The sequence below is a fragment of the Narcine bancroftii genome, chromosome 12 (assembly GCF_036971445.1).
Source record: "Narcine bancroftii isolate sNarBan1 chromosome 12, sNarBan1.hap1, whole genome shotgun sequence".
In the NCBI taxonomy this organism is placed as follows: Eukaryota; Metazoa; Chordata; class Chondrichthyes; order Torpediniformes; family Narcinidae; genus Narcine; species Narcine bancroftii.
The window spans coordinates 76,981,979-76,996,035 of NC_091480.1; the positions used below are offsets into that span (position 1 = coordinate 76,981,979).

General features: G+C 44.3%; 1 protein-coding gene across 1 annotated transcript; it reads left to right on the plus strand.

The window, feature by feature from the left end:
• Positions 1 to 4,624: 4,624 nt before the first annotated feature.
• rpl23 (ribosomal protein L23) lies at positions 4,625 to 12,575 on the plus strand. The gene is made up of 5 exons (XM_069906992.1): positions 4,625 to 4,718; positions 6,689 to 6,772; positions 7,785 to 7,913; positions 10,795 to 10,908; positions 12,430 to 12,575. Exons 1-5 carry the CDS (start codon positions 4,706 to 4,708, stop codon positions 12,510 to 12,512), a joined length of 423 nt encoding a protein of 140 aa, XP_069763093.1. The 5' UTR covers positions 4,625 to 4,705; the 3' UTR covers positions 12,513 to 12,575.
• Positions 12,576 to 14,057: the final 1,482 nt, after the last annotated feature.

The following is a 14,057-nucleotide window of genomic DNA, read 5'->3' on the forward strand; positions in this document are numbered from 1 at the left end:
CAGTTCCCTACCATTTACCATATATGCCCTTTCTTGGTTTGTCCTTCCAAAATGCAACACCTCACACTTGCCTGCATTAAATTCCATCTGCCATTTTTCAACCCCATTTTTCAGCTGGTCCAGATCCTTCTGCAAGCTTTGAAAACCTTCTTCGCTGACCACAACACCTACTATCTTAGGGTCATCTGCAAACTTGCTGATCCAATTTACCACATTATCATCATTGATATAGATGACAAACAATAATGGTCCCAGCACCAATCCCTGAGGCCCAGCACTAGTCACAGGCCTCCAATCTGAGAAGCAATCATCCACTACCACTCTTTGGCTTCTCCCACATAGCCAATGTCGAATCCAGTTTACTACTTGCGTCTGAATCTTCCTGACTAACCTCGCCTGTGGGACCTTGTCTAAGGTCTTACTAAAGTCCATGTAGACAACATCCACAGTCTTTCCCTCATCAACTTTCCTGTTAACCTCCTCGAAAAACTCTATCAGATTGGTTAAACATGATCTACCACACACACAGCCATGTTGACTATCCCTAAGCAGCCCTTGGCTATCCAATACTTGTATATCCGATCTCTTAGAACATCATCCAATAATTTATCTACTACTGACATCAGGCTAACCAGCCAATAACTTCCAGAGTTACTTTTGGAGCCTTTTAACTATGTGTCTGTATCCCAATCCCTCTATTCTACAGCACTCCTCAGTTCCTTACCATTTATGCCCTTTCTTGGTTTATCCTTCCAAAATGCAACTCCTCACACTTCCCTGCATAAAATTCCATCTGCCATTAAACAATGGAACAACATGAGCTATTTGCCAATCTTCCAGCAGATGAATCTGCGGATTTTGCAAGCCACGTTAAATGAATGAAAATATAAGTTCTGTGTGACTAGCATTTACTGCCAGACTAGATATTTCTTGGTGAAAAATAAATGTTCCAAGTCACCATTTGGAGTTTTACACTTTTTTTCATCTGTTAAAACTGAAAAAAGGCCCTGATCTACAAATGAACTTATTCTTTGTAAAAGAGGGCGGCCACGAGCTCTGGGATGCAATCGATGATGACAATTCAGAACATACTCATGCGGAACGTGCGAGACATAGTCCTTAAACGTGCCCATCTACGCTCATCCCATTTGTCCACATTAGATCTGCTTCCTTTTAGGTTTTACTTTTTTAAACACCCACCAAATCCCTCTTAAACAAAGTTATTGTTTCTACACTAAGCCATGTTGACCATTACCGATCTGCTCCTGTCTTTATAAATATACTTAAATCATATCCATTAGAATTTTCTCCAATAATTTTCCAATCTCTCACATTAGGCTCACCAGCCCATATAGTTTATATTTAGACATAGAGCATAGTAACAGGCCATTTTGGCCCACGAGCCCATGCTGTCCAATTAACCTACAACCCCGGTACCTATCGAACAATGGGAGGAAACTAGAGCACCAGGAAGAAACCCATGCAGACAAGGGGAGAACATACAAACTCCTGCATTGGGCCTATACTCATTGGAACATAGAAGGATTTCTTATTGAAACATGTAGCAGTCTGATGGAATGTTTCTCCTGGTGGAAGGTTTTCGAACCAGGGGCATTATTTCAGAAAGGGATCATCCATTTAAGACATTGATGAGGAGGAACTTCATCCCTCTGGAAGTCTCAACTCTAGAATTCTGCACCTGAGAGAGCTTTGGAGGTGGAGTCTTTGAGTACATTCAATGCAGAGGGTGTTGGGGAGTGCAGGAAGGAGGCATTGAGACCAAAATTGGATCAGCCATGATCTTACTGAATGGCAGAGCAGGCTTCAAGAGACCATTGTTGACTCTGGAATGGGGATGGGACTCAGTTTTCTCACACAGCGGAAAGTGGTACCTCTGGCTCATTGCTAATAATGTGTCCATAATGAGCCCTTGCAAAATCTGAGCTGGTTGTTTTTCTACTTCAGTGGTTCTCAACCTTTTTTTTCCCATTTACATACCATTTTAAGTGATCCCTTACTAATCACAGAGCACCTGTGGCATAGAGATTATTTAAGGTGATTTGTGAGTGCAAAGAAAAGGTTTGAAAACCACTGGTCTACGTGGATTAAGTAGATATGTGGCATATGCCTGTGGCCTGCAAATCTAATGATTCAATTAGTTGATCTCAGATGGGTGTTTTAAACCACATTGCATTTACGTGGTGATTTATATCCAAAGCAACTTTTATCCATCACCTTTGGTGGAGTAAAGCATCTAAAACAATTCACTGGATGATGCCAAATAAAGTTAGATACTGTGCCAAACAAGGATGAGAGAGAAGGAGAGTGAGGGGTATGAGGAATGGGGGGTGGGGGAGAAATTCCACAACTTAGGATCAAGTAGCTCAGGGCATGGTAACCAAAAATTCAAATCAGGGACCTGCCGGAGAGCAGAATTAAAAGAATGCACAGCTTTAAGGGGTTTGGGTTACAGAGATGGCTGAGGCCCTCGGGGGATTCGAAACCAAGACTGAACTGTTAAACCCTGGATGCTGGGTGCCTCTTCTGCTGCCCATTGTCATCGCCATGCATGGAGTACGGAAAGGAAAGTGCTACTCACTTTCAACCTCATATTCACTTGGTCCATCTCCAGCAACACTCTCCCCTTTCTTGGTCTCTTTGTCTCCATCTTGGGAGACAAATTTTCTACAGACATCTTTACAAACCAACCAACTCCCACAACTACCTCGACTACGCTTCTTCACACCCAGTCCCCTGTAAGGATTCTATTCCTTTCTCTCAATTCCTCTGTCTCTATCGCATCTATTCCCAAGATGAGTTCTTCCATTGCAGATCATCCTAGATGTTCTCCTTCTTCAAAAAACGTGGCTTGTCCTCTACCATCATCAACTCAGCCCTTGTCTGCATCTCCTCCATTTCCCACACATCTGCCCTGGCCCCCTCTGCCCCTAAATACAACAAAAACAGGATTCGCCTTGTCCTCACCTGCCACCCCCACTGCAATTTCTGTCACCTCCAACATGATCCCACCACCAGACACATCTTCCCTTCTCTGCCTTCCATCAGGACTGCTCCCCCCGACTCCCTCGTCCACCCATCCCTTTCCTTTAATCACCCCCTTGGCACCTTCTCCTGTGACTGCAGGAAGTGCCATACACATCCACACCTCCTCCCTACCACCATTCAGGGTCCCAGTCCTTCCAAGTGACGCAGCACTTCACTTGTGAATCTGCAGGAGTCATCTCCTGCATCCAGTGCTCCTGTTGAAGCCTTCTCTGCTTAGGAGAGACTGGACGCAGATTGGCAGAATGCGTGGCTGAGCACCTTCGCTCTATCCACATCAATATCAGGGATCTCCCAGTGGCCAACCATTTTAAATCTGCACCCCACTCCTATGCTGACATATCTGCCAATGGCCTCATGCACTGTCAAACCAAGGCTACCTGTAGATTGGAAGGACAACACCTAATATTCCATCTGGGCACTCTCCGACAGGATGGCATTAACATAGACCTCTGGTTTCTGCTAGACCACTCCCCATTCTCCATCTCTTCTCTGTCTCCATCCATCTCCCCTCCCTTTGTTTGCTGGTATGCCCCTCCCTCCCTTATCCACTTACTATCCTCCCCTTGTCTCTCCCCCACCATTTTGTTCGGGCACCTGCCTTCATTTTGCTCATACCTTGATGAAGGGCTCCAAGCCTGAAACATTGGTTATGTATCTTTATCATCGCTGTGGCCTGCTGGGTTTCTCCAGTATTACGTTCTTACTTCAACCACTGCGTCCGCAGACTTTCACGTTTCACTACTCATTTCCAAGCTCCACCTTGGTATTCATCATTGCTTTATATTTCATAGACCATATTTCAATGCCTAGAGCAAAAGAAAAAAAAGGTCTCGGGTACTGAATGATAATAATTGCAGGCCAGGACATCACTAAAATTGTTATAGTATCACTTACATCTACCTATAAGGACAAATCATGGTTAATTGAAGGACTGTTTTAACATTTAGGGGCAGTAGGTTAACACTGTTGTAGTGCCAGTAACTCCGGTTCAAATCCCACACTGTCTGTAAGGAGTTTGTACGTTCTCCCCGTGTTAGCATGGGTTTTCCCTGGGGGGCTTCAGTTTCCTCCCACCCTTCAAAATGCACCTGGGGTTGTAGGTCAATTGGGTGTAACTGGGCAGCACAGGCTTGTGCGCCAATAGGGCCTGTTAAAAGGTAACTATATAGAACCAAGGCTACTTGTAAATTGGAGGAGCAACACCTAAAATTTGATCCAAACAGATGGCATCAACATCGACTTCTCAGGTTTCTGTGAGACCACTCCCCAGAAACATTACTATTACTTCTATTGTTTATGAGGGGATAAAATGATTGCTCACACAATGAATTCCAAAGCATTTATAACCTCTGCATTCAATCCCTCTCCTATTGGCAGTATGTCTTCAGCTTCCAAGGCATTTACACTCTCTTATGTCTCCCTATCCAATTATAGTTTCAGACCAGACGAAACTGGGCACAAAAATGCCTCATCAGCCAACCTTCCGGATTCCTTGACACGTGACAGGGGCTAACCCGCCTTCGCGGCTTCACGTAAAATTGGCGTCGGCCCGTCGCCCTCTACGTGCTCCGTCGCCCTCTACGTGCTTCGTCGATATATCCCATAATCCAGCGCGCTTGGCCTCTTTCTTTGCGCCACAATGTCCAAGAGAGGTAAGAAGGAGGGGAGAAGGAGCGAAGTGATGATCCGCTGCCATCCGCTCTTTATCTGAGAGGGACATGCACGTCACTATTCGAATCACTTATCGAGCGACCTTGCCCTTCCTTCCGCCTGGGTATTAATGATTCGCAACAGATGTATGTGTGGAAATTAGTGGATGGAGTTGTGTGTGAAGGCTGCCATCATGGAGCAGCCCTCGCTCAGAGGCCGGACGCTTCCCCCCCCCCCCCCCCCCCCCGCGCCGTCACTTGCTCGCAGGCCTCGGGCCTTCCAGGGGCGTCAAGCCCCGGGCTCCCCGCCCTCCCCCTGGCAACTCCTGGGACAGGGCAGGTTCAGAGGGAGCGGAGGAACTGGGCGGGTCGAGCAGCAGCGCTGGCGAGAATGGTCAGCCTGAAGCCCGCAGAGTCCCCCAGCGGATGGTGGGTTTTTGCCGCCTCTCTCTCCAGATTCCGGGACTATTTGGAGGGGTACTAGCCTTAGGGACAACTAGATCACGGTCACCACAGGTGAGATGGGCTCGAGGACCTTCATGCGTCGTTTGATGTATGATTTAGGCCCTTCGGCCCACAAAGTTGTGCCGACCTATATAAACCTACACAGAAAAACTCAAATCTTCCCGACCTCGTAACCCTCTAGTTTTCTTTCATCCACGCACGTGTCTGTCACTCTCTTAAATGCCCCTGTTGTAACCAGCCTCCCCTGGCAACACATTCCAGGTACCCTCAACTCTACAAAAATAAGGACGTCTCCCCTCAACTTCACCTTGTACAGATGTACTCTCGTACTTGGGAGGGGGGGGGGTGGGGAAGAGGAGAGAAAAGTACTGGCTGTCTGTCTATGCCTCCCATAATCTTGTAAACTTGTTAAGATACTTACCCTTTTCTCTAAAAAGCCCGAGCTCTGCTAACCTTGCCTCTACAGTTGTGGAGTCAGCAGAGAAACACAAGAAGCTGCAGATGTTAGAATCTTGAGTTGATGAGAAGCTGAAAGAACTCAGCAAATCATTCTCTCCATGAATGCTGACATATTGAGTCCCTTCAGCTTCTCATTGCTCTGGGGTCAGTAAGTTAGGCTGAGGCTTTGATCGCAGGAGACTGTTACTGAAGAGCACACCACAACATGCTCATTGCAAAGTGAATGAGTGTGATAAGTGAACCTTGTAGTTTTGATCCTTTCATTAAAAATAAATTCTGCTTGGATGCAATGTCAAATAATTATTAAAGGGAATTGCTGGAGATTCCTGAGTGAATGCAGTATTTTCTGTAAAGTGGACTGCTCAGGGGCCAGTCTGGACTTTTTAGATTTTCTGGATTCTCGGACAGAACTTTGTTGAATTTGGAACAGATGGTCCCTTTGAAGTGAACAGTATTTCTGTCGGGGTTGACTGTACTTGTTCTGATGTTTCCCTGGCTGAGGAGCCTTGAGCCAGGAATGGGATGAGTCTAATTAATGGGTTGGTAATTGGGTCGCGATGGGAAGAAATTTCTTCTCCGTGGTGACTTTGAAATTGCCTGTCTTGATGATTTTTTGATACTAATATAGTAAAAGTTGTAAAATCCAGACTGCTCGGGGCTTGGGTCGGTCCATATTGGGCGATACTTTTAAAATTCAAATTTAAGGAAAATAAAGAGATGAACAGGTTTTGATAGTTTATTAATGAAACTTTTTTCATATAAAATACAAATTACAAAAAAAATGTTGTTCATTTCCATGGCTTCTGTGCATCTGTGTCATTTATGCACGCAGAAAGAAGCCAGCTAAATTTTACGTTTGAGAAGTTTGGATTCTTGGGTGGTTGGATTTCTGGCATCTGGACTTTTACTGTATAAGGAAGTGGCACTGAGTTAAAAGAACTGTGCTGTTAAAGCGTTTGAGGGGCAAACAATCAGACTGGAATTAATTCTTGCAGTTTGAGTGCCTTTCACCTGATATTAACATTGTCCTGTGTTTTGGTTTGCTGTAGGACGTGGCGGGTCATCTGGAGCGAAATTTCGCATCTCCCTTGGTCTCCCTGTGGGGGCCGTAATCAACTGCGCTGATAACACGGGTAAGAGCTGTGCTAATAAAATCCTGACGACCCCATAAGGTACAAGAAGCTGTTGGCAACCCGTGAATCATTTTGGTTATGGGATGGAAAGTACTGTACGTTTTGCATGAAGAATGTTATTCATTTCTTCTAGTCATTATCTTGGCCATCTGAAAGCAGAGGCCATTTGGTAATGTTGGCCCACGTAGGCTTTGATTAATCTTTCGATTGAGCTGTATTTACAGGCAATTGTTTCTGGCTACATTGGTCAATGATTACAGTAAAATCCCCAGTATCAGGCACCTACCTGCGTGGATTGCGGATGCCAGATATGCAGATTTTCCCATTCCTGAGTTTTGCTTTTACAACGCTTAACTAATAAACAACCTACATTAAGAACAAACAGTTTAAAAGACAGTGCAAAATGTAAAGTAATTTAAAAACAAAAATCAGTACTGTGGTCCTTAATTATGTAAAGTGCCCTTTAATCTGGTAATTCATGGAATTTACAAAATTTGTATTTAAATTCAAACCCCAGTTGCGTTGTGTTAACTGCTACACGAACTGTGCCACCATCATAATTAACCCCTGCTTCCCCCATGATTACAGATAAAGTCTTAGTTGTGTAATAAAGATAAAGACAGTTCCTAGGGATAGGGAGACGATTTGGGAGAGTCACCCCAGCGGCATTGGCTGGCTCTTCAACATGGGAGCTGTTATTTTATTCAAACACAACTTTATTGAAACTGTTCAAACAGCTACTGCAGATGCTCCACTGGCTGAACATTTGCTCTCATCTTCATCAAGGGATTGTGTTGCTTCGAAGAACATTTACTTTTACAATTTAAAATTTTTAAAATAAATAAAAATGTAAAAAATTTCTTTATAGTATATGTTAATCTGAAGTCTCATCAACTTGCACAAGGCATCTGGTTCCATGTAATGACTGGAGGTCACAAAGTGCTGGAACTGCATTTTTGGTGGTCACTGCTCTGTATGGTGTGCTGATGTTCATTCTTTTGGCTGCTTTCAGGGGCTAAGAACTTGTACATCATCTCTGTCAAAGGGATCAAAGGGCGGTTGAACAGGCTGCCAGCTGCTGGTGTTGGAGACATGGTTATGGCAACAGTGAAGAAAGGCAAACCAGAGCTCAGGAAAAAGGGTGAGTGAGTTCTTCAATATTGTATTGGTGAGGGTGTTGCACTCCTCATGACTCAGGTCAGTAGATCTTCACATCACACCAACCCTAATTCTGAAATGTGCGATGACTAAATGAAGGAACATTGTGCTTAAGTTCTCATGTGTGATGTGGAATGTGAATCTGGCTAAAACCTGCTCATTTTCATTCCATAAAATCAGCTGGTCAGGAAGGGTTAGCAGAATGTCTTGAGGTTGGGAGAAGTTGGCAACTTCAGGGAGTATGGAGATCATTCTTTAGTTGCCATTTCAGATATTGAAATTTTGTGTTGGGATATGTGATAAGTAGCATTAACTACCCAAAAGTGAACCTGGCATCCTGTAAACAAAGAAATTAATTGACTAGTCTTCAGGAAGAGAACTATTGGTTGGCTTTCAATAATTTTAATTAGAATAAAGGGCAGCACGGAGAGGTTAGCGCAACCAAGATTTGAATCCGGCGCTGTCTCTAAGGAGGTTTGTTTTCCCATGTCAGTGTTGGTTCCTCCAGGTGCTCTGGTTTCCTCCCACCCTTCAAAAAGTACTGGGTTTGCTGGTCAATTGGGTGTAATCGGGCAGCACGAGCTCATGGGCCAAAATGCTGTATGTCTTTTTTTTAAATTGCTCTCTGCCCAGTTGCCTGTGCTTTCAACACTGATATGACTGCAGCGGCTGTTGAGTGTTTTTGGGATGTCCTGCAGTTAGTTGTAAAGCTGCCGTATAAGTGCAGTCATTTAATTTGGATGGTTGAGGCTAGTTCTACTGAAGTCTTGTTCTGAGAAGCAAGTTACTGGCAGTTCCTTTACGGGCTGTATTCATAAAATAACTTAGAAATTCTGTTGGGAGAAACAACTGTTACTACTTGGAATGGATGTAATTGGTGTGAGGGCTTCAAACCATGCTTGACTGAAATTCTGAAATCCTTTTTGCAGAGAAGAGCTCCAATAGTTGTAGAAGTTTTGAGGGCACAAATATTAGAAATGTAGAAATAATGATAATTTTATACACGCACGCATAATTGTTGATACCTTGTAAAAGTCGACCGCCCCCCAATTATTTTTGGTCCTGTCCACCCATCTTGGTTCTTGACATCTGGATTGCAGACTCGCCCAGGCCCCAGCCACCCAGCCAAGTTCCAAACACCTTGAATAACACAGACACTTACTGCAGTCAAAAGTAGTATGCATGCAATAGTCAAATTCCCAAATTTTACCCTAAAAATCGGTCCACAAAATGCAACTATTACACGAGTGTATACAGTATATTTTAACTTTTGTTTCTGTGCTTTATGATTTCTCTATTCTGATGTCAATATTGTATGAATGTCTCCTATAATTTTCTACCTTGCCCATTTTGTGGAATAACCTAATTTTGTTTCATTGGCAATGAATGGGTCACCCTCCTAAAAGCACTTACTTGGTCTCTATCATGGCTTTGGTGAGTTGTCAAGGATGGGGAAAGTAATTCATTGCTTTCGGGTGAGATTGCAGATGCTTTGTGCTGTACATCCTCAATCAGCAATGGAACAGTTCAACAAAGTTGTCTGTTGCTTGGTAATAAGATGAGGTGCATTTGAAGTTTAGTTTGTCTTGTAATATAGGATAGGGTTGTAGTGCCAATTTGACAAGATTGCATAAACATCCCTGCTTTAGTTTATAAATACTGGTCATGGCACTGGAGGAGTAAGTGGATTGATGTCATGAGTTTCTGTTTGTTGTCAGCTTAATTTCTCATCAGAAAACAGCACTTTTGATACAGGAACTTATTGGTGTTGCCTGGAACTTGGTGTTCAAGTCTCTCGAGTAGAACTTGAATTCAAACTTTAAATTCAGGTATCAATGTTAGTGACTTTACGAACATTACTAGGTCCTTGCCATTTAACTCTTTGGACTACAGCCAATTTCATCCATTCATAATATATTCTCCGGACAATGTCTATGGGTATTTTTTTTTTTCTTTCTTTGGCTTGGCTTCGCGGACGAAGATTTATGGAGGGGGTAAAAAGTCCACGTCAGCTGCAGGCTCGTTTGTGGCTGACCAGTCCGATGCGGGACAGGCAGACACGATTGCAGCGGTTGCAAGGGAAAATTGGTTGGTTGGGGTTGGGTGTTGGGTTTTTCCTCCTTTGCCTTTTGTCAGTGAGGTGGGCTCTGCGGTCTTCTTCAAAGGAGGCTGCTGCCCGCCAAACTGTGAGGCGCCAAGATGCACGGTTTGAGGCGTTATCAGCCCACTGGCGGTGGTCAATGTGGCAGGCACCAAGAGATTTCTTTAGGCAGTCCTTGTACCTTTTCTTTGGTGCACCTCTGTCACGGTGGCCAGTGGAGAGCTCGCCATATAATACGATCTTGGGAAGGCGATGGTCCTCCATTCTGGAGACGTGACCCATCCAGCGCAGCTGGATCTTCAGCAGCGTGGACTCGATGCTGTCGACCTCTGCCATCTCGAGTACCTCGACGTTAGGGGTGTGAGCGCTCCAATGGATGTTGACACCAGTGTGAAGCAGCTGGTAATTGGATAAAAACCAGTCCTGGGAAACAGGAACATGGAGTCCAAAGGGTTAAACATTGAATTCTTTTAAAATTTGCATATGTGTAACTACCACAGTAACTCTCAGCAAACTAAACTCTACCAATGTAGAATCTAAGGTTTTGTTTTCTTGTGCATTAACCTGGCTGAGCCAGATAATGAAGGGTTCTTGCAGAAATGTATACAATATTAAATTTGGGGCTATAAACTGAATCAACGCACTTGTGGTTTGAAAATAAGATTGGCCAAAAAAGCTTGATCTGGAAGGAACCGTGCATTTTTTGGATGACAGTTTCTGTTTTGTACCGTATATCTTATACCTTTGTATGGTTACGTCACAGTGCATCCAGCAGTAGTGATACGGCAAAGGAAAGCGTATCGGAGAAAAGACGGCGTCTTCCTTTACTTCGAAGACAACGCAGGAGTGATAGTAAATAACAAAGGAGAAATGAAAGGTATGGATATCAGAGTTGGAATTGGCTTTTGCTGTAAATTTGAAGCTCGTTTTAAAATTTTTTCAAATTAAATGATTGAAAGGAGGGCATTCTGGACATGGCACAGCAGCTCCTGGAATCTGGAACCAAAAAATCCACTGTTGCGGAACTCGTTGGTCAGGCAGTTTGTGTGAAGGAAAGAGAGTCAGGACTTGCAGCAGTTTGCGATCTGTCACATTTGGTAATTTCCTCCAAAATGCACTTGCTTTGCTTTTTCTCAGTGGCTCAGTGAGTTGATCAGAGGAGGTAAAGGAACACGTTGCTTTGGGTGAGGTAGCAGCTGTTATGTGCTGCTTTATCTCAGTCTGTGATGTGACATTTTTCCTTTCAATCTAGGTGCTTTTCCACATCAATGAACTGAGAATTTTGAGTTGGAGACACTGAAATGATTCAAATCTGTTGAAGATTCAATTTATTGTCATAGTAATAAAACAATGCCACATTACATGAAATTTCTTCTTGCCTGCTGCAAGGCAGACAGATTCGCCGCCGACGGGAATTACCTAAGTGTCTCTTGCAGTCAATCTGAGAGACGCCAAAGATAGTTTCCCCAGTCACCGTGTCCGTGGATTCACCTCCAGCGTTTCCGCAGCCACACGGTCCAGTTCTAATGATTGGCAACTCAAGCTCCAGGTCTGAACGTCTGCAACGGTCAGAGACCCTCGGCACCTCCTCGCATCCCGGTTCCAATACCTGGTACCTCTCCAGCCAGTTCAAGCCAATCTCCAGCAGTGCACATACAAGGCTCCCGACAGCAGTCTCCAGTAGCCCACGGGTTCCCCACCTTGAGTCCCCAACGGCCCGCGGTATACACGGGTTCCTCAGCCACAGAGCCTCCTGACTGGTTCGCCGCCGTGGTCACTGTCCCTGGAAGTTGTCTCCTCTGCTCCTCCCTCTCAGACGATGCGGGATCTTCCCGTCCTCCGCTGCCCTGGAGTCTGCAACCCCTCGTGGATGTTGCTGATTGATAGGCGGCGCCATCTTGGGCTCAGTTACGTGGGATTTCAACTAAAACCTCTATCAGCTCCCCCCAGAAGCCCATTCAAAGCCCATATGGAGCCAACGGCTGTCGACTGGGCAGCTGGACCCCACATAGGCACCGCTTCTCCACTCCCTGCAGGTCCACACCAGTGGCAGCACTGCCACTACAGCAGGTCCAGCAGCGCCACCATCTTTCTGGATTCTATTCCCTTTCCCTGATGGTTTTTTGGTTGCACCGAAGATTTTAAGGTGGAAACATAATACAGCTGTTAACCAATTGGGTTTATTTGCTTGATTCTGGTGTTGTTATGGCGCTGATCTATACCTTCACAGGTGCTAAATATTCCATGTATTGTGGAGACCCAGTGTGTTTATGCTGCTCTGATCAGGGTTTCTTTGCGGTTTTCACACGGGTCCCTGCTTTTGTTCCTGCCCTAGTTCGTATGTGGTTTGTTCAGGATTTCCATGTTCTAATGATTTCTCTGTTGGTTTGGTTTCTAGGCTCTGCCATCACAGGCCCAGTTGCCAAGGAATGTGCAGACCTTTGGCCCAGGATTGCTTCCAATGCTGGGAGCATTGCATAAAGGCTGTAACAATCTCCTGTTAATACATCGGTGCAATTCAATAAATTGTTACCCTGCCAAAAATATGATTATGCATTTCTTTTTGACCATTTTGGCTTTTACTTGTAAAGTTGTGTCAGTAAAGTTGCAGTTTGCAATCCCCTATGTTTGTGAATAAATTGATCAATATTTAAGGTATTCTTAAAGTGGTCTTGCATCTTGGTGTATTTTTGACATAATAAATTGGTACATGGCTAACATTATCTTTCCCCAATAAATGTTCATATTGCCAGCCAAATTTTCCAACATTGCTTCAATACTGCTTGGAATGTCGGCCTAGATTTAGTAATTGAGTGAGATTTAACAGTAATGTTTCTACTGACAAAGATGAGAGTTACAACAGAATGGATTTGAATATCGTGGCTTTTTGGTTAGAATCCTGTTTCTTGCCCTGATCAATCATCACCTGTCTGCATCTATAAAATGAATTCTTTCACCTACCTAATCAAAAACCTGCTTCAACCTATGACCTCTTGCTACCAAAAAATGAAGATGGAGACCTAAATATCAGAATTTATTGTCATGAACAAGTCATGAAGTTTGGTGTTTTGCGGCAGCGTCACAGTGTAAACATTTATAACCATCTTATAAGATTACTATAAAAAAAAGTAATAGTGGACGAAAAGTGAGGCCGTGTCTTTGGTTCATTGATTATTCAGGAATCTGATGGCCGTGGGGAAGAAACTGTCCTTGTGCCACTGAGTGCTCATCTTCAGGCTTCTGTACCTTTTACCTGATGGTACCTGGGTGGTGGGGGTCTTTGAGGATAGAGGCTGCTTTTTTAAGACACCGCCTAGATGTCCTTGATGAAGTCTGGTGCCTGTGATGTAATGTCGCAGGCAGAGTTAACAGCAGCCCTCGAGTTTTGTCCTAAGAGTTGGCACTGCCATATCAGGTAATGATGCAGCCAGCCAGAATGCTCTCCACAGTGCACCATTAGAAGTTTTCAGTGACATCCCGAATCTCCTCAGACACCTCACAGAGTGTATCCAGTGGTGAGCCGCCTTTGTGATTGCATCATTGTGGATGCTCCAGGACAGATCCTCAGAGATGTTGACACCCAGGAATTTGAAGTTGACCTTCTCCAGGGCTGAACTCTTGATGAGGACTGAGTTGTGTTTGCCTGACTTCCTTCTGAAGTCCACAATTATCTTGGTTTTGCAAACGTTGAGTACACGGTTGTTGTCATTACACCATTCAACGAGCTGATCTATTTCCTCCTGTTCACTTCCTCATTGCCGTTTGTGATTCTGCGGACAACTGTGTCATCGGCAAATTTGTAGATGGCAGTGGATGTGCCTGGCCACAGTCATGGGTGTATAATGAGTAGAGCAGTGGGTTAAGCACACGTCCTTGGGGTGTGCCTGTGTTGATAATCAGTGAGGAAGAGATGTTTCCAATTTATACCAAGATAATTGATGCCGTTTTGAAGCAGGTGGGAACTGCTGATTGCTGCAATGAGAGGTTAAAAATGTTAGTGAACACTTTGGCTAGTTGGTTGGCACA

What these genes read in the sequence shown, in the direction of transcription:
- rpl23 (XM_069906992.1), top strand. An exon ending in CAACTGCGCTGATAACACGG is followed by an intron (nt 6,773 to 7,784) that starts GTAAGAGCTGTG and finishes GGCTGCTTTCAG; the next exon opens with GGGCTAAGAACTTGTACATC. An exon ending in TAACAAAGGAGAAATGAAAG is followed by an intron (nt 10,909 to 12,429) that starts GTATGGATATCA and finishes TTTGGTTTCTAG; the next exon opens with GCTCTGCCATCACAGGCCCA.